Below are 24,520 nucleotides of genomic sequence, written 5' to 3'. Positions count from 1 at the left end.
AATATATGCATTCAGCAATCAGGAGATTGCTTACGTAAATATGCTGCATCTATGTGAAGAAATATATTGCATGAGGGCATTTGTCTTCTATTTGGCCTCAGTAGGTCGTGGTGATCATGGGAGAATAGCATACTGGAAGAAAATGGAAAGAAGGTCGTGGTGATTGGAGGGGAAATAAAGAAGTACACTGGGAGGGGGGAGGATGTTGAAAGAGACACGGCCTGGCGGCCATGAAAGTGAAAGTACTGCCGTGGGCAGCAACAGCAGGGGTGAATAATTAGGGGGGAGGAGAAATGCCTGAAGCCGAGCGCACGCTGGGGGAAGCTTCAGATGCATGTGGGAGGGAGGCTGATGGCTTTGATGTGGACGCGCTTGCCGCACAAGTGCACCACACGAACTGTATGAAATCCGCGATGGTTTCAGACCTTGGTGTGCCCTCCATACTCTCGTCTATTATCCCTTGCGGGATTAATAGGCGAGACCTAAAAAACGATTATAGTTTAATGTTATGTATTGCGGCAGCAAAATGCAATACAGCAAAAGTAACACATAAGAAAACAGTCTTAAGAAATAAATGATAGGAATAAATTAAAATCTATGTTACAGTTACATGTAGCGTAATAATTATGGGGGATGGGTGATACATTGCTGTTTCTTAAAGTCCATGTCCACTCTGGCCCATATTCTCGCAAAGCAAGCGTGGGTTAGGAAATTTTGAAAATAGAATGCCTGTTCTTGGGCCTTCAGAAAGACCCCTTATCGTTATAATCCAACAACAGCATGGCAAAGAATGTTTGTCTATGTGATAGAGTTCATAGTATGAAGACAAAGTTATCTGTTGATTTATAATGAAGGACAGAGTTATCTCGAAGAACAAATATAGCAAATACAAGCTTAACCTCCAAAAGCCCCCAAAAAATCTAAAATACATCGTAAACCTGCTGAAAAATGAATAAGGGTTAAACAGTTAATTTAACAATGAAATACTTGGAATTAGCATTAAAATGGCAAGAGACTTTCAAATGGGCAGAGCAAAATCCCTGGCTAAATGGAGACATCAGGATAACAACTACTGCATGTTTGGACACAACCTAATAATTAACAAGGTACAAAAAGATGGAAGGACAACCATGCCTTAAGGAGCCAAAGCCAGCAAGAAATGAAAATGATAAACTATAGTGTTCTATGGAGAAACCGATTGAGAACTCACAACAAACACAATTTAACGTGGCAAAATTGCTTTAGGCAATTCCATATGAGCACAAAACAGTGAGTATCTTGACAGTTTTTTAACTTGAATTGTTTTTCTTTTCTGAATGCATTTAGATAATGGACCTTTTACTCTCTTCCATATATGTGCTTTAGACCACACCCATTATTGACTAAAATAATCTTCCAAATTTATGGACAGCAATTTTACCCTCTCTCCATTTTCAGTGTTTCACTTGGCAAGTCTTGTTTGAAATCCCATGCAGAAAAATCGTTAACAGCCACTTTACCATGTTCATGACTACAACCATCACCACACTTTTTATGTGATGATCCAATATGCATCCAATATCCATATTTACCACAAGTCGGGGTTCATGCAGTAAGTCAAGAGTGAGCACCTACTAATGCCTAGCCATTAACTGAAGAACGCGCTTGCTCTACTGTTTTAACACATGGCCCTGAGGGCTGTAAACAAGAATGCCGTATTACACATCGACTCTCTACCTAGTACATTTGCCATAGGAGACTCTGTGTTGCAAAGTAATAAGGTATTAAAGGACATCATGCTCAGGAAAAATTATTGGAAATCACTTTACATATACATTTTCTGAGGTTTGTGTGTATTAGAAGAGGTACATCTTATTAGAAGTTACCTTACATTAGGAAGATGTTAACATTTATAAAAAAACAGATCTTTGAAACCCAAGATGGCAGTGCTTTTCATGCCAATGTGGCTCACATAGTCAGAATATTAAAATAAGTAACAATAAAGCTGCTGCATGTGTGCAGTTTCAAGCAGTTTATTATAGTAGTAGTATACTTTTATTGTATATGATTAATTAAAATCATTACAAAATTTAATTAAACAACATTCTTGTGTTGCAGCACTTGTTACTAAAATCGGTAATATCGTTATTTTCAAACAAACTCATATTACCAGACTCTACTTGCTGGGCCCATTTCAACAAAAACTCTTGTTATTTAGAAAACTACCATTATCGTTTTGCCTCAGCTACCAATACCAATTACCTTAGGTTCGCTGATGGATCTTGCTCCGAGCTGCAAGGGACTAGAATACTGAGGGGATCAACACTTATCAGATGAGGACCTGGAATAGATAATTGTTACCACATTTTGTTCAAACCTTTGTAACCTAGCATTTCCCAATTTGTGAAATTTTATTAGAGACAGAATAAACTCAGAAATAATGAGTCCGAATCAACAGAGGACATTTGATAGATTCTTTATCTATGCCTCAAATTATTGAAATGCAAAACAGGATTAAACAGATCAGATGATATAGTGATTCAATTAGTACAGTAAATCAAAGCAATACAGGAGATATCTTCCTACGGGAACACCCTCTACGCGGGAACCACTGCCAAACTACAGAAAAGACAAACTACAGAAAAGACTCCAGCGCATACAGAACGCCTCCGCACGACTCATCCTGGACATCCCTCGCTACAGCCACATCTCGACCCACCTGAGAGACCTGCACTGGCTCCCCTTCAACAAGAGGATCACGTTCAGACTCCTCACCCACGCACACAAGGCTCTCCACGACATGGGCCCGAAGTACCTCCACAGCCGCCTCACTTTCTACACACCCACCCGCCAGCTACGATCGGCCAGCCTCGCCCTCGCCGCCGTACCACGCATTCGCAGAGCCACCGCCGGAGGTAGATCCTTCTCCTACCTGGCGGCCAAGACTTGGAACTCCCTCCCCATCCACCTACGGCTGACCCAGGACCACCTCTCCTTCAGGAAGCAACTCAAGACCTGGCTTTTCGAGCAGTAACGGACCCCTCCCCCCAGCGCCTTGAGACCCTACTGGGTGAGTAGCGCACTATACAAATTACTGATTGATTGATTGATTGATTCCTCAGCCAAGGGAGATTCGAAAATGGAGGAAAGCTTACAAGGCAGATTCAGTCAATTCTCATCCAAACCACACTAATGAGGGTTCAGACATTTCCAAGAAATTCAGTTCTGAGGGGGTTATATACCTGATTAGAATCCTTTGTGACTTTCTGTATGTGGGTTTGACTACTCGGAAGGTCAAAACTAGAATTATCAAACAAAGAAGCTTGGTAAAATGTAAGAAATCCAATACGAAATTGACAAGACATTTCCTGGAGGCCTGACACACTGAGGACGACATCAAGTGGGTGGTTCTAGACAAACCCTATTTTTGTAGAGATATTGCCTCACTTGACAAAGTTCTCTTTCCTAAGGAACAGCTTTGGGGTTTTAGACTATGTAGCCATCTCAGGGGTCCTAATAATTATATCCTGTGGTGCTCTTTATAGGACAGGACTGTATTTATTATATCTAGTCGTAGTGTTGATATTCAGATTAAACAACACACTATGATAATATTACAATTGGTTGATAATTCCCAGGCTACATTATACTGTTGTGAAGCCCCTTGTAGTAGAGTCTAAATTCTCCTCTCTATATCATCATATGCCTCTAACTTCACTACATGTAGGCTCACTCAATGTCTGGTTGCGGGATTAGCTACCATACTCCTCTTGAAACCGGCCAGTCTGCCACCTCTTTAGATCCAATGGCCGACATTGCCAGTGGGGACTACATTTCCCATGAAACACACAGCCAGTATTCCCAGATACTCATGAGGTGTTACCAAGACGACTGTAGTTGTTAGCGAGAACTACACTTCCCATGAACACACGGCCTGAATTTCCGGGCTGCTTGTGAGGCGAAAGGATATTAAAGTAGACTACAAGATTCGCTAGCCGCTCCTGCCAGACACTATCCCACCGTTTATACGACACAGAGCATGTAAGGTGAGTGCTCATGGCTTTATAAGTGTGTGTGCTTAACAAGGAGACAACAGCTCTTGTAATACCATACTTTGACAGGAGACCAAAGTCGTTTCGTCCTTGTTTTCTCTATCGTGGAGTTCTGTGTAAGAGGGTATATAATCTCTATGGGCATACACATACACTGCGATGACGCTGATGGATCGTACATGGCCCCTATGGTATGAATGCCTATAACTCAATGTCGTATACAAAGCATACTGAATGCTTTGGGTAGTTGTTCATACTAGCTGACTTTGAAGGGATTTGTTTATCCTTATGCTCATTTTTTTAGATGCTGTTTGTTGTTATTATGACTTACGTTGGCAATAGCTATTTGTTTTTGGTATTGGAAGAGTTTAGTCACACGGAGATAATGACACTATTTTTATTAATATATCTCCTGTTTTCTCCTTTTTTCACTTGATCAAACACATTTTAGAGACATACAATTATTGATATGGGCGTTGGCATTTCGTCCTCGGTATGGTGTGTCTTCTTTAATATTTTATTTTATTCTTATTTTCAATTCTGTATTTTCTATGAATATCCATTTAGAGTCCTACATGCTGGGAAGTCTGATGACGGTTGAGTTGATCCTTACCTACATATTAAGGGTAAGGTAGTGTTATATGTGTACTGGGAGCACTGATACACCTAACATATGGTTTGCAGTGTTGGTGGTGGACACTGGTGTTATACATTGAATTTGAGGAACTATGCAAAAACATTTTTTTTATGTTTTTACAATGCTATTTGGACCGCCTTTGATGATGGTGCCACAAAAAATCTTTCTTGTTAACTATGGCAACTTTCTTTTAATTTATTTTGTGACACACTTAATGCACAGCAGAGTGACTTATATGGTTGTTCCTGAGCAATGCCTTAAACTCTACAGTCACATAAGGCAGAAACATGTTGACCAAAAGATAGGGTAATATCTATATCCCTGTTTCACTACTCTTTTTATTACTATCCACTGGGGGCACCAGAATAAAGCTTTTCGCCTACCAGGAGATAGTTTTAATCATACTTTTCTCTTAGTACTCTGCCCCTCACTTTGTCCAGCTCGGTACTATTACTACACGTGCAGTAGGACACCCCTGCTCCTTCAATATGGGAGAGTCGTAGTCCACACTAGGTACCTTGCGGTCCCAGTGTACGTAGGGGACCCTATGATCAAGCATGTCACCCTAGGGTGAGTGACAGTTCTCCTCTGAACACTAGTGGTGCTCCTCTTATTCTTTGTATTCCTTTACCCCCGTACATAGTGTGAGTTTATACAAGTTCCAGTCATAGGACAGGTTGTTGGTCTGTCCACACTGTAGCACAAATACTGCAGCAAGTATTAGGAAACCCGTCAACCGAAAGGTTCACCTTGCGCACGCTGACCAGCAGGTAGCAACGCACATCAGTATCGCAGTTCGCTTAATGTCTATGTGCCCAGTTCATCAGTCACAGTACTACCCAAACGAGTAGTAGCAGGACTGGGTCGAGACAATGGTATAAGCCAGCAAGTCAACAAGAGCCCCCTCCTTGTTTAGACAATTATACTACAAAGAATCCAGGTTTACTCCCCATAACCTATCAACTCTGCCGGATCATTCCATTTCATTGGCTGTTCATGATAGGATGATACGATGTGATCAGTAAAAGTATACAAATCCGGAAAATCAGGTAATCCAATTTCCTTATGATCACTGTATTTCAATTGTTTAATGAATTCTATAATCTTCGGAAATGGGAGGATCAGTGCTCCCATCTGTTGTCAGTCCATTCTCAGGCATACTCTCTAGGATGTAACACATTTTTATGCAAGTTCACTCAAGTGAGCTACAAGTAAGGAGAGAGTCTATTGATGGCTAGAACAGAAATGGAAACTTTACGAAAGGTTACCATAGGCTTCAAATGGCACATTTCACAAGTTTAACCGCATGCGTGCTGTGGTCATTTTTGCGCTGTGCGGCTTTTTTCGATTTAACGCGTTACATGACGAGCTGAGCTCGTCATGAGCATGCGAGCAGCGCAACTCATGACAAGCTCAGCTCGTCATGAGCATGGAAGGGGTTAACGCTAGATGAGAAAGCAAACCCTTGAGGCCTAAATGGAAAAACAGCTTAAGTACAAAGACTTATGTTAAAATACGATTGTGACACATTTCACAGTGCATTCATTCTTCAAATTAAATTAAATACAATGCCTACATGTAAGTCCCTATTAATGTAAGCCATTATTAGGTGCTACTAATTTTTTTTTAATACATCAGTATAATTTCACGTTATCACGTAAATCTTTTATTAGGGTACAGTTTTATTTCATCTTTTGAAAATCATTATGTGTATTTCAGAGCATAATCTTTACACAAAGCATGTCTCCTCTCAGCCATGTGCACCTTTTGCTTGTTTCAATAATATCAATGTGCATGTTACTCATTTTTTTCAAGTTAGATGATATTCCCCTATTGCACACAGTTAAAATTCAAAATGCCATTATAGCATTCTCTCTAAGTTACACAAAAACACATAGCATTAAAATATGCACTTTTCACGATGTTATTTTGTCATTCAGAAAACTGTTTCTAACATTCTGCATGCTTTTACGATGCAGTATCTAATTCAGACTTCGCACGTGTAGTTTTTCTCATATACGTGAAACTGTCACATATTTTATATAGCCGTAAATAACTGTCTCAATCATTTTCTAGGGAAGAACTTGGTAAAGATAGATGCAAGATAACATCTACACTCTATCACTTGCACGAGCTAGGATAACATTTCAGTACACAATTCCATTACATTTAAAGTTGAAAGAAGCAAGTCAACATGTTTATTTTGAACACTTCAATATTAACTTATCATATACGTGTCCTTAATGACATGTATTGGTGTGTCACAATTTATGAAAAATGTTGAAAAGCATAACCGGTCAGAAATGTTCTCTGTGTCAGAGTTTCAAGCATTTACTTCACCTAACAATTCCATTGCATGAAAATATTTGTTTAGTAGATTTTGGGCCTGATTTAGAGTTTGATGACGGATGTCCGTCTTACTACAAGTGCTATTGTTTATAATGCACTTGTAATAAGGCGTATGGGATATCCGTCAAGTTTCTAATGGGTATCGCCAAACTCCAAATCAGGCCCTTGGTGTTTCAGCTTTCACCCCTTGGCAGCAGCATCAAAGGTGCAAAAATGATTCACAGTTATAGTTGAAAGGTCTTCAGTGCTGCAGTTCACCGGTACATTTATGCCCTTTGGATCTGAACACTTTATATGGAAATAACATAATACACATTATGATGATGTTGTGTCAACTTATTATTATACTAAATATTAATTTCTATACATCGCTTAAGCCATTGAGTATGCAACTGTTATAGTAATATTCTTTTTGCCCAATGGAATGATGCACACTTTATTAATTTAAATGAATACCACTGGGAATGGAACATGTAATTAACCCAATAGATCTGAGCGATTCTGCAATGGATTATCAAAACTTTGCTGAGCAAGGTGACCCAAAGTCTGCAAAACAGTAAGAAAATGGTACACTTTTCTTAAGAAGCTGATTTTCTTCACCGGACAAAGAATATTTTGGAATGCCCTTATTCTCAGAATAAGCCTGTGCCCACGGACAGAGTGTTTAGTAACAAGTGTGATCACTTTCACATGTCTTACATGATTTTCAGAAAAGAGATGTCAAACTACAGACGACTCAAGATGGGAGGGGATACTAATGGGGAACACTCCTCTATGGGACAGTGATGCCCTATCCGAATTAGGCAACCTAGCTGCATTCGGTGGCGTGGCAACATGGTGTTGGGATGTGCTTAGTGTAATTTTCATATGAATGATGTAATAAGTAGATAGAATGTTGTGTAAAAAGTAGAATGTATGTTCCAAACCTTGCTGGAAGTAATCCTGCAACCCTTCCAGTTTATACTAATATGCTTAATTAAAGAAGAAGAAATCATTCTTAACCAGAACCTGTGGTGAGCTGCATCTTTTCATTGGCAACGAGACTGGCAGGAGGGCAACTCTGTGCGCTGTCTGTGTTTTTCTTGTAGTTCATCATTGAAATTTCCAGAGGATCTTCATAAATTGGACATCACCAGTGAATTTAGCCCTGGAATCGGGGTCCCTCTACCCATCCATTAGCACAGAAGTGCTTTGCTTAGTGGTGGTAATAAACGGCTGCCGATGATGGTTAACATTCTAGATGTCGACCAGGGCCATTTTGGATGTATTGTGCTGTTGCTGTCTCCAGTGTTACTTCTGTTACAGATGAAAAATGAACATCTGCCGTTGCCTGAGGGCAACGTTATAAATGTCAGCCACAACTATTTTGAATGTATTGGTTGCAGTGTCCATCGCTGGGAGAGTCTTCGTTTATGTGGCCATTTAACACCTCTTCCTCATGGTCACATTTGTTCCCTGGCATAGTCGGCACCTTCGGAAGTTTGCACAGGTGTTTGTGTCCTTTTCTCCATTTTAGGGTGGTATGCCCATCTTGCATATCATTATCTGATTCACTGTGATATGCACACTACATGCTGTATTTATTATACGTGAAGGATGCCCATTATCGGTGATGTGCACACCTTGCATGTCATTATTTCGAAAATAAATTTTTGGTGATGTGAACAGGTTGTACATAAACACTGTAGACTTCACAGTGATATAACCACAATATTAACACTACTTCAAAATAATGTTTATGATTTTGAATTGTTTTCCTTCTTCATTTTATGATGAATTAGTGTTGCATTTTGTTTGTTAAGTATGTATGTGTGTTAGTAGTGTTTCAACAATAGTGGATTTAGGCAGGACTACTATTTATTATGCAGCAGAGCATTGTACCTCCATCTCCATTTATTCAAAGTCCTGGTTGTTCAGGTACCGAGTGGGAACACTGGAAGGAGGGTTTTAAAGCCTATGTAGCTGCTATTGAGGCAATACTTTAATGCAAATGAATAAGTATGCCTTGTTGAGACATTGCCTTGGTTCCAAAGGCAGGCTGATTCTCAAACATTTACCTTGTGAACTGGTTATGGGTGATGGCGACATTGAAGATAAGTAGGCATCGGCAAAAAAATTTAGGATGTTCGATTCAAACCTCACAAGAATTTAATTCTCAAACAGCACAAGTTTTATTGTCATCATCTACTGCCTGGGAAATGCATTCAAAGTTTTGCGGGTGCTCTAAGAGGGTTAGCTTCTACATGTGAGTATAAGAATTTCAAAGAGTAATTGATCAGAGACGAGATTGACGAGCATACAAACAATAAGATAATTTAGAATACGTTGTTGACTATATATAATTTGACACTAGACAAAGTGGTGGAAGTTGCTCCTGGCATTGAAAGTACAGCGTCCTATTTAGCAGAGATGTCCATTTTTTCACAAGGGTCAACCTTTTGGGATATGGTGGCAACTATTAAGAGAAGAGTGTAACATAAATTGTGAGTTTCCAAGTCTAAGGGTCTCAAATGTTATAGATGTTGGAACAATAACCATTTTGGAAATTGTAAATCATTTCCTGCAAGTGACAATGTTTGCATTAAATGTCAAAAGAAGGGGAACTTTACCAAGGCATGCAACCCTAACAAGAATCAAGAATCTAAAGTTGCCAGAGAAAGTGACATAGTACAGTACGTTTCTGATTCCAGTGATGAGAGTGTAGTGTTCTGCATTGATATGGTTTTTCCTCTGGTTGAGTGTTAGGAGGACCATGGTCTGCAAATTGGGTTGCATTCCTTTTAGAAGATCATATTACCAGGTGGGTATTGGAGATGTTTCTGTGGATATGATGGCTGATTTGAGTTCACCTTTTACTTTAATAAGAACTAATGATTGGAAACAATTCAAAAACATCAACTTGACAAGTTCTAAAGCTATACCGGTTGCATATGGGGGCAATCCCATTGAGTTTTTGGGTGTGTTTGATACAGATATAACTTTCAATGGTAAGAGTATTCCAGCCATTGTATATGTAGCGGTATATACGTTGAAGTTATTGGCATGGCTGAAACTAAGAAATCTTGGCATAATATTGTATCCCAACAATCCTGAACAACTATTTCTTGAAAAGTACGTATGGGTGCCGCGAACCTCGGAATGGGAGATGAAATTTCCCATAATGTTCACTAGTGTGGTGGCCAAATTGTAGGGTTTTAAGCACAGAATACCATTCAAAGCTGGATCACAACCTCTAGTACATAAACTCAGGAGGGTTCCTCTTGCAGTTAGACTACATTTATTGGATACGTTGTGTACCCAAGGGATCACAATAATTGAACCTATTGAGAGCTACAAATGGTTGTCCCCTATAGTGCTTACCCGTAAGGCTAATGGTAGTTTGAGAATGTGCTTAGACCTCAAAGATTTCAAGCATTTGTGTAGACAGGCATTTGTTGCCGAACATTACAGAAATGTTGGCCAGGATAAAAGGGACAAATATTCTTTTCTGCTTTGGATATGGCGTCAGCCTATCATCAGATTGTTTTGGATGAGGAGTCATTTGTTACCCCAGAAGGAGCATTCCATTAGAAAAGAATTCCTTTTGGTCTCGCTTCGACGTTTTGTCAGAGACTGATGGATATGATGTTCAGAGATGTAGAAGGAATCGTGTTTTAAAGACGATTTGTTAATTTATGCTGAGGATAGGGGATCTCATGACTGGAAGATGCTTGTTTTGGCTACATTTGAGGAGAAAGGCATTATTTTGAGGGTAGGGAAGTACAAGTTTGGAGTGCCAATATCTGGGTCACAAATTGTCTGAAAGCGGTGTTGAATGAAAGGATATCTTGGTGAAAGCCATTATAGGAGCACCATTGCCAGGGAATAAGGATTTGTTACGGTTATTCTTGGGTTTGATGAAATTGTATTCCAGGTTCAGTCCCAGTTATGCTGAAAAACTCATTCAATGTGTAGCTGCTTAAAAAAAGAGGAACAATTTGTTTGGAGCACACAGAGCACGTGATAAAAAATTGCATTGTCAAGGCTACACCCCTCAAACCTTTTGACATTAGAGATGCTAGTATAGTGGTCACATGTTCTAGTCAGCACGACATAGGGGCTGTCTTGTTATAGAGGAGGAATAATAAGGAAGATGTTGTGGCATTTGGCTGTCGTAGCCTTAGATTTGTTGAGTATTCATATTCTGTATTAGAGTGTGAGTCTTTAGCATATTGGTTGGGCAATAATCATTTTCGCCATTACTTGTGGGGTCCTGATTTTGTGGTTCGGGTGGATCACAAACCCTTGGTTGATATTTTCACTACCAAGGGGCAGGTAAATCTACATCCAGGAATGCCAAATGGCAATTTATATTGCAGGAATGTTGTTGTTGTATAGCATACATTCATATAGAGTACATTCCAGGAATCAAAAACTTAATGGCTGATTGTCTTTCCAGATTGCCATTGAGTCACCAGTAGAAAGATGATGATGAAATGGTGTCTAGTGAAATATCAGTTATAACCAAGTTGGCGATAACAGAACCGGAGTGGTCTAATGCCATTTAGCAGGATGTGACTTTCAAAATAGTTATCAAATATGTATGCAATGGTTGACCTAAATCCTAGAATATGGATACGTGTGTCGATGCTTTCTGGCAAATTTCTTCAAAACTATCAGTAGTGCATTGTTTGTTTTGTCGTGTCGAGAATTTGGTGGTACCTGATTCTATGAGTTGCAAAGGTGTGGATTTGGTTCATGAGGGGGACATAGTAATGCGGGCTATGAAAAAGAGGGTAAGAGACTTGTTCAGGTGGCCAGGACCTGTCCATGTAGGATATCAGATCAAGTATCAGGTATGGGCTAGTGCTTGTTGATTAATATTCAAAATGGCTGGAGGTGGCTTTCATGAACTCTCTCACTTCTAGTAAGGCAAAGGAAGTGTCGACAAATGTGCTTTTCCGGGAGTGAATTACGAATTAGATTGTCACACATACCAGACTACGATTTATTTTAAAATAATTTTAAATGTTTTTAGACGATCTCCGTATGAGATATGAAATCACGTCTTTATACCATCCCAGAAGTAATGGTGTGTTGGAAAATTGTAATTGGGTGATCAAAGACAATTTGTAGCTGTCATTTGCAAGTGGTTTGGATTGGATGCATGAGATAAAATTCTGTTATGGGTGATCCACACAACACCTAATGCAGATACTAAAGTTTCTTATTTAATTTTTCTGAAACTAAGGTTACCTGGTTCGATGTTGAATAGAGTGTGGATGTCAAAAAATTGCCATCTAAAGCTGTAATGGTAACTGTGCCGGAAAGAAGGAGAATGGGAGAATGTAGTGTAAATGTGGTTAATCCCACAAATCAAATAGGTGCTGCAGTTGTAAATGTTGGTCTTTTTTTCTATAGTGCGTCATTGTGCTGAAAATTTGGTTTTTGGGATATTTTTTAATGACGTTTCTTGGCTTTCTTTTGATCTCAGATCTCTGTTGAGGAGCTGGAAAGAAGTCTGGTCATAAAAGTGAACAAGGAAGCTGTTATGAAAATAGCAGTGTCTGGAGATCTGTTCACCCTTGAAAAAGGATTATATCAGCTGAATCTCACAGTGGGAGGCATTCCTTTCAAACACAACGAGCTAAACCTACCCGTAAGTACTACAGCTAAAGTGATCAAAATCTGTTGGTACATGCGCATGTAAGTGTTCACAAGGACACATGGATTGCATGCCTGACTGTTACTGTGGACACAGGCATGATAATCAACAGCTGTGGCAAAAAAAGACCAAGTGAAGCAAAATGTTTGCCATGTTTTGCACCACTTAAAGAATTACACGGGGAGATGTTGCTGTTGCTTTGTTGGTCTTCATGCACCAAGTACCCGGCACGTGCAGCAGACCCTTCTATTTAATAGAATGCTTATGTCATGGACAATTCCAAACACAACACAGGGGTGTCCACCTGGCGAGAGTGCATGCTTGACACAACACATGCTATGTAAAAGGCAGTTGGTTATTTAGTAAGACACATACATCAGAGGTTCAAAAACAGGCATTTATACGGAGGCGCACTCACACTTTACAGTATGGAGCAAAGTGGAAATAATAGAAGTGTGTACTAATGGGATTTACACCCATTGAAATTTTTCCGTTGGATTTCAGCTACAAAATAACGCTGCATTGCCTCGGGAAAGCTACCAGCAAAAAAAAGGCTGACTGTAACAAAGTACAAAGAAAAAAGAAAAAAACATCTGGTGTAGTACGTGCTGTATTTCAATCTGTTCTACAGTTTAACTCATAGCTTGTGCAGGAGGCTGGCATCGTGAGAAAATACTGCTCCCCCTGCATGTTGTAATATTATTATCACCTTGTGTTATTACCCCGGTACTTAGTGCCCAGTTGAGAATGAGCGCTTAAATGTGGGAACTGATTGAAGCCAAGAAACCCAGATTCAAGCCCCCTAGTCAGCATGAATGATTGACTTGTGGAAAACAACACAGTGAATTTCTTTAGGTGATATGGCTGCAAGGTCAGTGGCTTCTATGTTTGAATAGGTGGGTTTGGGGTTTCATTCAGAAAAGAAGGCAACTTATTATGGTGTGGATTTTAGCAAGAAGACCATTGAACAAATGGCCCTAGAACTGTAAAATGGCAGTAGAACTATCCAATAGGTAGTAGAGACTGGTGAAGCAGAACAGACCAACCACCATACTTGTTTCACCCACAAAAGACATAATTTGAATACAGCAAAAGCAGAAGATCTGGTCGACTTTTGTTTTTCTTTTCTAAAAAGATTGCTTGCTTTGTCCCGAAACATTCGTGGGGTGAATGAGCAGCCTTAATTTCTGATGGGGTTATGGGTAGAATTTAAACTCTTTCTCTGATTGTGTTGTGTGTTCATTGAGGTAGAATTTGAGGATTTACAGGGGATAATTGCTTCCAGCTCAAACGTTGTCAATGCTTTATTATTCAGGTATAAAGTCCTCCTAGTTACATTAATCTCCTAGGCTGTACCAATTTTTTTCTGGAATGTAAGTTTGATTTTGACTCTATGAAACCTTCATCATGGACATAGGGAGCATCAGATCTTGTAGACGTGATCCACTTCACACTCTAAATTTGATCTGGGCTGCCTCTCCTGCTAGAACTGTAAAGTTAGAAAGAGAGACTAAGGACATACAAGCAATACTCTTTAAGAACTTGTCAGGGAAGCCTGTTTTCTGACGGTCTAGGATAGACACTCTTGACCTTCAGAGTACCAAATTGGGTCCCCTAACCATTATGCAATTAAATACTTCATTTTATGGTAAAGATGTATGCAAAGATGCATTGAAAAAGAGGTGACTGTGGCAATTGTGACTAACTTTCGAATTTCGAACTTGACAGAGAAAACTATCTTACCCTACTGCCTATAAACAAGTGGCTGCGATATGTATTTATTATTTGAACTAATACGTCACATAGAATTTACTAAAACCATACAAACTCAATAAATATTCAATCTGATATTGCATACTGGCAAACGATAGCCAAAACACAACTTTGCCTAATCATCTATTGCACATTATTTGTTTCTCAGCACTCACTGTGCTTGTTTTAACTGTAGATCATATTTCAAAATAAAACGTACTAATGGATATTATTAGGCCAAGTGGGATTACCTTCTTTCGCAATTTATTCCATATTACAGCTGTCCGCAATATTCTGTGCTTTAGCTTAATCAACAAAAAACAGTACATGGACAAAACATCTTGTGCTGTGGTGTGGGGTTGGCAGGGAATTTTTGGAATCTGGTACGAGACAGGAATGATGTTCCTTGTCACACTTCAGACACAGAGCTGTTCCAGTAGCATTCTTGAAAAGATTTTTCCAACAGACACAATATAGCAGTTAAATGCTAATTCTTTAGGCAGTGTTTACTGCCCTTCTGGAGCAGGTAAGAACCTTTCAATTTTGAGAATAACAGCCAATGTCCGATATTGAATGGGAAACCAGCAAGAGCATTGTTCCTGTCAACTCAAATCCCTTCAAAAGAACAATTGTACCTCTGCCTGGAGCAGCAGGATTAGATGACTTAAGTGTCTGGACCATCTGAACTGTCTTGTCATTCTCAAAATTATTATATTTCCTCTCAACACTTACTAAATCGAAAAGGCCTGGTATACGGCACCACGTTCAATGTTCTTCACATGTAATTGACAGAGTGCCTTTACTGGATAAAGACCAACATTTTTGTCATCTGGAGAATATAACATTATGTTATAGCTTTTCTTAAACATCGTATGCTTTTTGTGTCCAATCAGGTACTTGTTTGCTTTTTGTGTCCAATCAGGTACTTGTATGACTGCCTCATATGTTTCAGAAGCCACAGCATCATGGTTACCTGTGCTTTTATCATTCCTATGCATGTTGGTCAACGAGAGAAGTCCTATAAGTCTTGGATTGATTTCACTGGCAGTCCATTCTTGGTTCAGTCGATGGCACACAACGTTATTATTATTCACATTTCCATCAGCACCTTGCTATACAGTTTGAGCGCATTGGTATCAGATTCTTCAAGGAGATAAGCATCTAGTGTTTTTCCTTAGCTCCAGGCGCCGCCACTTACACTTTACGGAATCATCCAGAGTTGCATACCTCAAATAGTTGAGGCGCTGAGGAATCCACCTAATTGTGGTTCTTTTTCTTTACCGGATTGTTATGTGGATCTTTTCTTTGATCAAACTAATTCCAAGCATTGCATTTTGTGGTCTATCTCAAACCTCTATCTGTATAAACATCTACAAAATAACTCCGAAGTGACAAAGGTATAATTAGGGCGACCGCCTCCCTCTAGGTCATTAGAGACACTGTTTCCAGTCCAGGGTCTTATGTGTGATAGGTTAATGCTTTCTGGGTGTTATCGTCTTGTTTTGCTTTCATTGAACTAATGAGATGAGCACATAAAATTAGTGATTTGTTTGCTAAAACTTCAGGACTGGAGACTTGTGTCCCTCTTGACCTGGAGTGATGTGGTTCCCTCAAGTATAATGAAATATCGAAGAATGTTATCCTGCCACCTGAATTGGGCAAAATGGCTCACGGCATAATTTTAGTATTTAAATTCCTCATATAGACCTTATCAAGAAAGGGCAAAAACATTCAACCCTGTTTATTACACACCAGGAGCTTTATTACCTATCATGTACGCTATCCCTTGATGGCTTTGAACCCAAACTTTCACCGAATGCTAAATCACTTGTATTTTCCCTGACACCCACCTTACCCTCAAGGAAACATTGCCAAAAAACTGAGACAGCCCAGTGCAAGCTTACTCTTCTAAAGAAAGTCTGACTGTCTTCCAGAAAGCGACATCAGAACTGCTCTTCAAGCCCTCTTACAGACGTAGCTAGTTCTTCATAATGTCATACTCCTTAGCCTCCCAAGCTCTACACTGTCATTCCTTAGGTGCATCCTACATGCCGCAATGCGTCTCATCCAGGACCTGATGACATAAGATCACCTCCATCCTGAGTTGAAGAATCACCTCTTTAAAGAGCGCAGTGTCACAATTTAGTAACCTTACACAACATAGCTTCCTCTCCTATTACTCGTTTTGATTTCTGTGACCATGTGCAGCAATCTGCTGCTTTCTGGCTAAGGCCACATATAGGAGTGTCATATACACACATACATACAAACATATAACAATAAGTCCCAAATGTCTTACATTATCTGCTGTTTTTGGATACATTAACAGATAAACCGATCTCTCTGCCACCAAAAATATATTGATAAACTAGAAACATTGGCACCAGCACAAAGGGTGTGTGGTTCTTCACATTCACTATGACACTATGTGTTTAGCATAAAAAAATCAGAACACATTTGCTGACTTCTAGAGCTACTATTCATAGAAATACAGCTAGCAAGAGAAGAATAAAAAGGTCAGTGGCCCCTCTGTGTTTTGTAATGCGGATTTAAGACCATACTGCCCAAAGAGCTCAATGAAACAGAGTTGGATCTCACAGAAAATCAACAATGCTCACATAAATAAACAACACTCGCAATGCCCGGGTATGTTTTGCTAGTGGTTGATAAGCTCAAATAAATAAGCCACAGGCATAATTGGACAATGCAAAACTGTATAAAAAGCACTGGAACTAAAATGACATACCAACCCAAACTCTACAGGATCTGTGACAGGAGCAGGACCCTTATTTTTAATTTTATTTTGATTGAGGAGGAGTACTAGTGTAGCAGTGACAATATCAACATTTGTATTACTTGCATAGTAAAAAATCGCCTAAGAGACTTAATCGAGAGCTGGGCAAGTTGGATGGTTCATCAGTTCCTGTCATTTAGTCAATCCCTGTGTCTTGATTCTCCGTTTAGAGAATGAGTAATTTGGCATTGATGGTGCTCGGAGAGCAAATAAGATAATAGTGGGTAAAATTGTATGCTACATAGGATTGGTCAGTTTAATGCACTATGGGCAGTGCTTAATGGCTTAAAATGGAGTTTCTGCTCACTTGCAGCCAGTGCCAAGTACCAAGTGATCAAGGAAGAGTTAGTAGAGGTCCTGCTTATCTGTGATCTTCAGAATGCCATTCATTTCATGGATAGAGCAATTCTGCCCTGCAGGAGGGGGAAAATCCTGAGTGACGGGTCTGAAAGAGATTGTGCTGGTCAGTGTGGGTTGCAGAATTGCATACTGCTTTCCAGGACTTTCACAGAAATTGGAGGTGGGTAATGCACCGGTAAATGATGAGGTTATCCAAGACTTGTTTGGCTAGTTTTTAGGCGATGTCCAAACATGGCTAACAACCGGTTAGCCGAGGATAGAGGGTTGATGAGGGAAAAGGTGAAATGTAGTTACCAAGCACAGCCTATTTAGGGGGTTAATGATGCTAATTAGGGCTGCAACTGAGAGACAGAAGATGTGCCAAGAAGGAATTGGGAAAATTAAAGGTTGGCTTTGGTGTCAGAATCGTCAGTGATGTGGATATTTATTTATTTAATTGATAAGAGTTTAATGCTAGTGAACTTTATTATTGTTGAGTGAGTGGTTACAGGAGGTGAGAAAGCTTTACACAGTGCTTAATAGCATTGGTTAGTGCTTTGTTTCCAGTATCTCTCATTGACATGGTCTTGATGGAAAAGGCATTCTTGACTTTGTAGATTGAGGTTGTGCAGGCACTGCGGAACGTTCTCAGTGCTCCCAGTCTTCAAGAGACACAGTGGAGAGATGTTTTTTCCAATGGTCTTTTATGACACTTCTGAGATTGAAGTCTGTTGTCTGCCTATGTGCATGTGGTTTTCCTTCTTGGAATAGATTAGTATGTAAGTTCTTGAATTCTGGTGTTGATGGAGTTGAGGAGAATCGAAATTTGCCTAGCTGACGTAACGGTAAGTTTCAATTCTATTAAGGACACGGCGGCGAGGATTGCTTTTCTTTCTTCACTATTTATTTCTAATACAAAAACACAGCAGCCTTAGAAAAGCTCCCAACAAATGCTTACATACCAAAATACAGTAAAAGCATTTAACAGAAAACATCATGTGTCACTTGACAAACTACAACTCCCATGAGTCCATTAAAGTAGTCCATAACATAGTCCTTCCACCATGTCCACCAAGGCTAGATATGCAGTCCCTCTTCTCTCTTCCTCCTCTTTCTTCGCTGCTCAAGCAGCCAGTTAAGTGCTTTTTTCTTGATCTCCCTGTTATTACCACTATTGATTGTTGCACGATTTTACTGTCTGTATTGGGGACAGGGGGGCTCTTGTATTGTTTTCCTTCTTTCACAGAGCCCCGTTTCAGTCGCGGGAACGTTCCTCGCTCCTAACGCGACTCTCTCCCCGGTTTGTAGAGTGCGGTGCATAAACACCCACTAGAGGGCGCCGTGCCGTCTCGTTGCTCAGCAGCGCTGTTTCTCCTCACAGAGAGGAGCCACGCTGAGGAGTTCGCCGAGCCGGAGCCTTGCCCTTGCCGCCTCTCAGAATGCCCGGTCTCCAGGTCTGTATTTGTCCTGAAAACAATACTGTGAACGCCCGTTGGGGGTCTGTACTGCGGTATAACCACGTTAATTGCCTGCGGGCAGACTAGCACTGGGAGAGCTTTACAAGTGTGTGTGGTAGCGCGCAGTGAGGCGGCTGGACCCGGTCTTTCAGAGGAGGGTCAGCGCACTTTGGAGGTTTGGTGCAACCTTTAATTGCCAGTTTATCGGGCCAAAAAGTTGCAGTCCTTGGGTCTGGCCATAATTGTTGACTCCCACACTGGTTGGGTAGTAATCCGAAGGGTTATAGGGTCCCCCTTTTTTCACTGCCTGTCATGGAGCAAGACGCTTACTATGAGGAGGAACCCCAGGCATATTTGAATGATGAGGACTTTTATTACGCTGTTGACAGCTCCATTTATCATTGCGTCACAGAGGTGGTGGGCCCATGGAGGAGCGCCTTTCAGCTCGCATTATTGAAGAGTGCGCTAAACTTGCGCAAGCCCAGTCAGGAGCACCTAAAGGTCTCCCAGGCCCCTCAGGTGAGGCCCCCCCTGCCCCGAAGAAGCCCTGCAGGGAAGGGATGCCTGAAGGGGGGCAGGGGGTGGATAGAGGCGCCTTTGAACGTCTACGTGATGCTTTCTTGGCAAAGGCGTCCCACCTGCACCGCTTTCAGCCCCTGAGCCCTCGGTGGCTACGGGTACGGCTCCTCCATCTCCGGTGGGGACTCCCCTGATACGGATTATGATGAGGAGTCGGTGCGCTCTTGGCGCCCCTCGAGCTCAGCCTTTGAGTTTCCTCGGGACAGTTCAGGCATGCTGGATCCGGATGAGATTATCCATCCGCGATCCGCAGCCTGGACACCGGGGGACAAAGTGGCAAAGTTTGTGGCGAGTCACCTCTGCAAGCCCTTAGAGAAGGAGGCTAGAGGGTGCCTGCGTGGGGAGTGTCCGAGGCCCACGCTGGAAGGTAAGGTAGCCTTGACACCTGAATTAGACGCAAAAATGGCCACCTTCCTAGCGAAAAACATGAAAGACCCACGCAAGGGCATTGACTGCTCCTGGCAGTCATGCCAGGACAAACTGTTGGACGCGGTCGGGCCTATCACAAAGATCCTCGATATGGCGGAGGAGGCGAAGGTTACACGATCCGTCATTTCTCCCGACGTCATGTCGAACTGGGCGCAGAGGGTGATAATTTTCCTAGGTAACACCAATTGCGCCCTATCGACAGAACACCGGAAATCACTTTTGATTAAGCTAGACCCGAAATTGGGGGACTTGGCCTCCTCGGAGGCGGGCGCAGTGGCCCAAGGAGGCCTTTTTGGGGAACATTTCATAAAAGAATTGGGGAAGTTTGTGTCAACTTTTACTTCCCTGGACAAAGCCCAGTCCAGCATAAAAAGAGTTTTTCAACAGCATTTCTCCCAAGGGGCCGGTCGTGGTAGGGGCCGCTCGACCGGCCGTGACAGGCAGAATGCCAGCAATAGAGGGCAAGGCTCCGGGCGAGGCCAATATCACACCTCAGCCAATTTCACCAATTTCTATCCCACAAGAGGGCAACGCTTCGGTGGTCGAGGTTACAGGAAGAACTCAGGACCCAACAATTCGAACGGTGAGTGTCATCCCTGCAGACCAAGTTCACATTGGCGGTCGGCTAGCAGCCTTTTACAAGGAGTGGGCATCCCTTACTACAGACCGTGCGCGGATTCCATATAGAATTTTACGATCAGCCCATGCAGGTAGGAACCCTGCGCCCTATAGTTTTTTCAGTGTCCGATGCGCAGTTGATAGACGAAGAGGTCTCAGAGCTACTTCGCAAAGGGGCCATTCGTCAATCAACTCAGCACCCCTCGGGTTTCCTCAGCAACACTTTTCTGGTGGACAAGACCGATGGGGGCAGACGACCGGTGATCAATCTCAAAGAATTCAATGGGTGGTTGATTTACCGGCATTTCAAGATGGAAGGGATACACCTCCTTCGGGATGTACTCCTTCCACGAGACTGGATGGTGCGGCTGGACCTCAAGGATGCTTACCTTGTGGTCCCCATTCATCCTCCCCACCCCAGTTTCCTGCAGTTTTGCTGGAGGGATCGAGTGTTCGAATTCACCGCACTTCCATTTGGGCTTTCTTCAGCCCCATGGTGTTTCACGAAAGTGTTGCACCCAGCGGTGGAATACCTGCGAGGACAGGGTATTCGGAGGATTGTCTATTTGGACGACATCCTGTTGATGGCCCAGTGTCCAAGGAAATTGAACTCTCAACTTCGGCAGACGGTGGCCCTTTTACAAGGGCTAGGTTTTATCAGCAACAGCGACAAGTTGGTCCTCGTACCGTGTCAGAAGGTTACCTTTCTGGGGTTTGTCATAGACTCCGTCGGGGCCTCTCTCAGTCTTCCGTAGCGAAAGATGGCCAAAAACCGGCATATCTTGCGACAGACGATTACAAAGGACCAAACTTCTTTGCGGCATATTGCCAGGGTGGTGGGACTTCTTTCCTCCATTCAGGCAATCTTCCCGGGACCCCTTCAGTACAGGGCGCGCCAGCGTCTCAAAGCGCATAATCTCCAGAGGGGATCCTGGGTTGCAAAATAGCTTTCTTTCTTTTCACCATGATGCAAACCGATTTGCATTTACAAAGGAAAACATGTGAGTTTCAAAAGTGAGAAGCAATGCAGCCATTGATCAATGAGATTTACTTATCCTTTCAGAAGAGGCTGTATGCAGACCTTAACAGAGATTCAGAGAGGCCAGGCCATTCCAGCTCCTGAGAACATGTAATGCTTAAGTTTCGCTACAATATTCTGTAGAATAATCACTTTAAGCTACAAATGACATGCCACAAACGATTAAGTGGCATCTACGGTTATCCTAGAATGATTTTTTAAACGTGCGGTGGAGCAGTGAGGGCCACCCATCATGTAATTCTCATTCAGAACTGAATGGTGAGTTCCTCAAGCCACACTTTAACTACTCAGCATTCACAAATATTAATAGAAACGTAGCCCTAGGGCATGTATGCAGATGCACCTACAGCTACGATGTTCACCTTGTGTCGTGATCTCCTGTCTCTCCTTGCCTTGTTTCAGATTATTTCTAGAAATTCAAATATCTCTCTCGTTTTTAAACGCCCTTTTATTTTGCCCCGTTTTGTCTCCATCGCCTTAGTAATTTGAACTACCGTAATCTGACTCGTTCATTTGGTTCATTTAGGCATTGTGCAGTGAATGATACCTGTTGAAATGGGTGAATTCTCTTGTCCAGGCCCATTCGTACTCTTTTTCCTGGGATCCTTCCTGATAGTGGTACTTGGTGATTTATCTTAACAAGTTGTTTATGGTACTGAATTCAAATGGATGATTTACCTGTATGTCAATGTAGATTTACTTAATGCATATCCTCATTATAATTGCTGATACGCTTCTATATGACGGTACCCTCCACAACCTCATGTAGAATTGATGCCGAGGAATGGCTGCATGTATGTGCCAGAATTAAGCATTTTTGAATGTGTTTCATAAAGCTAAGTCATTTTACACGACCATTAACCCTTTTACTATATTCAATTTTCCAGATAAACCCTCGGCTCGATGGATGCATGAGAGGTTGGAACTGGTTAAATGGTGAGGACAGCACTACTCAAGAGACTGTAAGACTTCATGAAAAAATGCAGTGCTATGCGGTTGCAGGCAGAGGATCATTCTACCCTGGCAAAGGATTTGCTTTTTTCAATATTGGATACAGTAAGTGGCATATGGGTCTGCCTCCTTTGGCTGTTGCTTCAATTTTTCTTTATTTTTTTTCCACAGGTGACCGTGACTCAAGCACAGAGCAAGCAAAAGTGTGCTGAATTTATTATTATTTTACTATGAATGTAATGCAAGGGAGTCTACTTTTTCTATAAATGCCTTTCAATTACTTTCCTGTTGGTACATTAGAACGCATTTTAATAAGGAACGATTTCTCTATTAATGGGTTATAACCTTTTACGAGCAAGTAGTGATGTCACGGTGCCGCATTGCAGGTTACCTCCTGTTTCTGCGCTGGCACAGAGGGCTGCCGCCTTCTCTATTCCACTCTCAAAGACGTGAATGTAACCTAAGCCGGGTATTGGGTTAGTGGGAAACAGGCTGGCTCCACTCCAGTGATCTCCCTCTCCTCGCCTCCAGATTTCAGAGATCAGTACAGACAATGCAAGCCAGGAGAGGCTTGTAAGCAGTAATAAACAGGCCTGCACCACTCCAAACAACTTTCTGTCAAAGCCTGCCAAGATTAGACTCCTACTCAGACAGATCTTTTTTTGGGGAAGAGTGGTCCTGGGTAGGCTTGTTGGGGGAAGCTATTAAGGAAGTAAGTGTACCAAGATAGTATCTCCGATTACATGGATGTAAGCCAGCTGGTTGAATATCAGATTTTGACTGATATCAAATGCTGCTGCGATCACGGACATTGACCAGCTCTTCACTGAAAATATAGTAACACAGTTTCATACCTGTAAGAGAGGCGAAACCACTCAATCAATTGTTGGTCTATTAATGCCTTGAATGTTTTGTAGTTACCTTATTTTGAAATGTCTCTTTGATACAGAACAGGGCCAAGTTGGATCTGTAGTTGTAATATTTTGGGGTCACTTTTGATGTTTTTTTCAAGAAGGACTTCTTTATATGCATATTTTCAGTTTGTGCAGTATAACACCTTGGAATGGAAAGCATTGATGAGGCGGTGATAAGCTGAGAAAAATAGAAAGGTAGAATTTAACAAGTTTTGTGGAATAGTGATATTTTGAAGGTTGACAGGCTTTGTGATATTCAATTGGAAGGTTAGAGTGATATTACAAAGTAGGAACTGATATGCCAGTCTCACTGCACTAAATGGACACGTGCAAAAAACTGGAGTAGAATCGATCAATTTTTTCCATGAATGTAGTAATCTGTAACAGAAGTAGGGAGAAGAAGAAAACAGCACAGGTTTTGCGACAGGAAGGGCAAGAGGGAATCGCTACCTTTGTGTAGATCTCGAACATTCCTTTTCAGTCTCTTGGGCAGTTTTTCAAAAACGCCTTTTTTTCTTTGCTGAGGCCTAATTGCAATCCTGGGAATGATGTGATTGACCTTTGATCCAATGCCTTTTGTACAGTTTTCTAATGTGGAAATTGTTGTGGAACCAGCTGTTTTCTTATACGTTAGCCTTTGTTTAAGCTGAATTGAGAAGGACCAGCTGATCAGGGACTTTGCTCTTAAGTGGGCAAAGGTTTTTTTGTAGAGTGCCAGGGATCTATTTTTAGGGCTAGGAGGGCCTGTGTTAAGTCATCTTAGTGGATGTTCTTCCTGTTCCTGCTTGGATAACACCATTGGGTTACAGCTTGCATTTAATATCAAGCTCGCCCTCTATGAAATAGTTGGCTAGGCAATTGTCTTGTCAGGAGAGATTCCCATATTTACAATGCCTTGCTTTCAGTTGTCTGAAACATTGATTGCTCTAATCATCTGATTTTTTTTTTGTGTAGGAACTTGAATAGTCTTCACCCATACATTCAGAT

General features: G+C 41.4%; 1 protein-coding gene across 2 annotated transcripts in view; it reads left to right on the top strand.

Annotated features, from left to right (window-relative positions):
- GAS6 (growth arrest specific 6) overlaps positions 1 to 24,520 on the top strand; it is a 347,916-nt gene that overhangs the window by 277,829 nt on the left and 45,567 nt on the right. For both annotated transcript variants that reach the window (XM_078658080.1, XM_078658079.1), the window contains exons 11-12: positions 12,491 to 12,655; positions 22,556 to 22,724. In XM_078658080.1, coding sequence (XP_078514206.1) covers positions 12,491 to 12,655; positions 22,556 to 22,724 — 334 coding nt within the window. The remainder of the gene's footprint in view (positions 1 to 12,490; positions 12,656 to 22,555; positions 22,725 to 24,520) is intronic.

The sequence above is a fragment of the Lissotriton helveticus genome, chromosome 8 (genome assembly GCF_964261635.1).
Source record: "Lissotriton helveticus chromosome 8, aLisHel1.1, whole genome shotgun sequence".
NCBI classification, from domain to species: Eukaryota; Metazoa; Chordata; class Amphibia; order Caudata; family Salamandridae; genus Lissotriton; species Lissotriton helveticus.
Note: the sequence above shows the minus strand (reverse complement) of the source record. Positions and strands in the feature narration are given on the sequence as shown.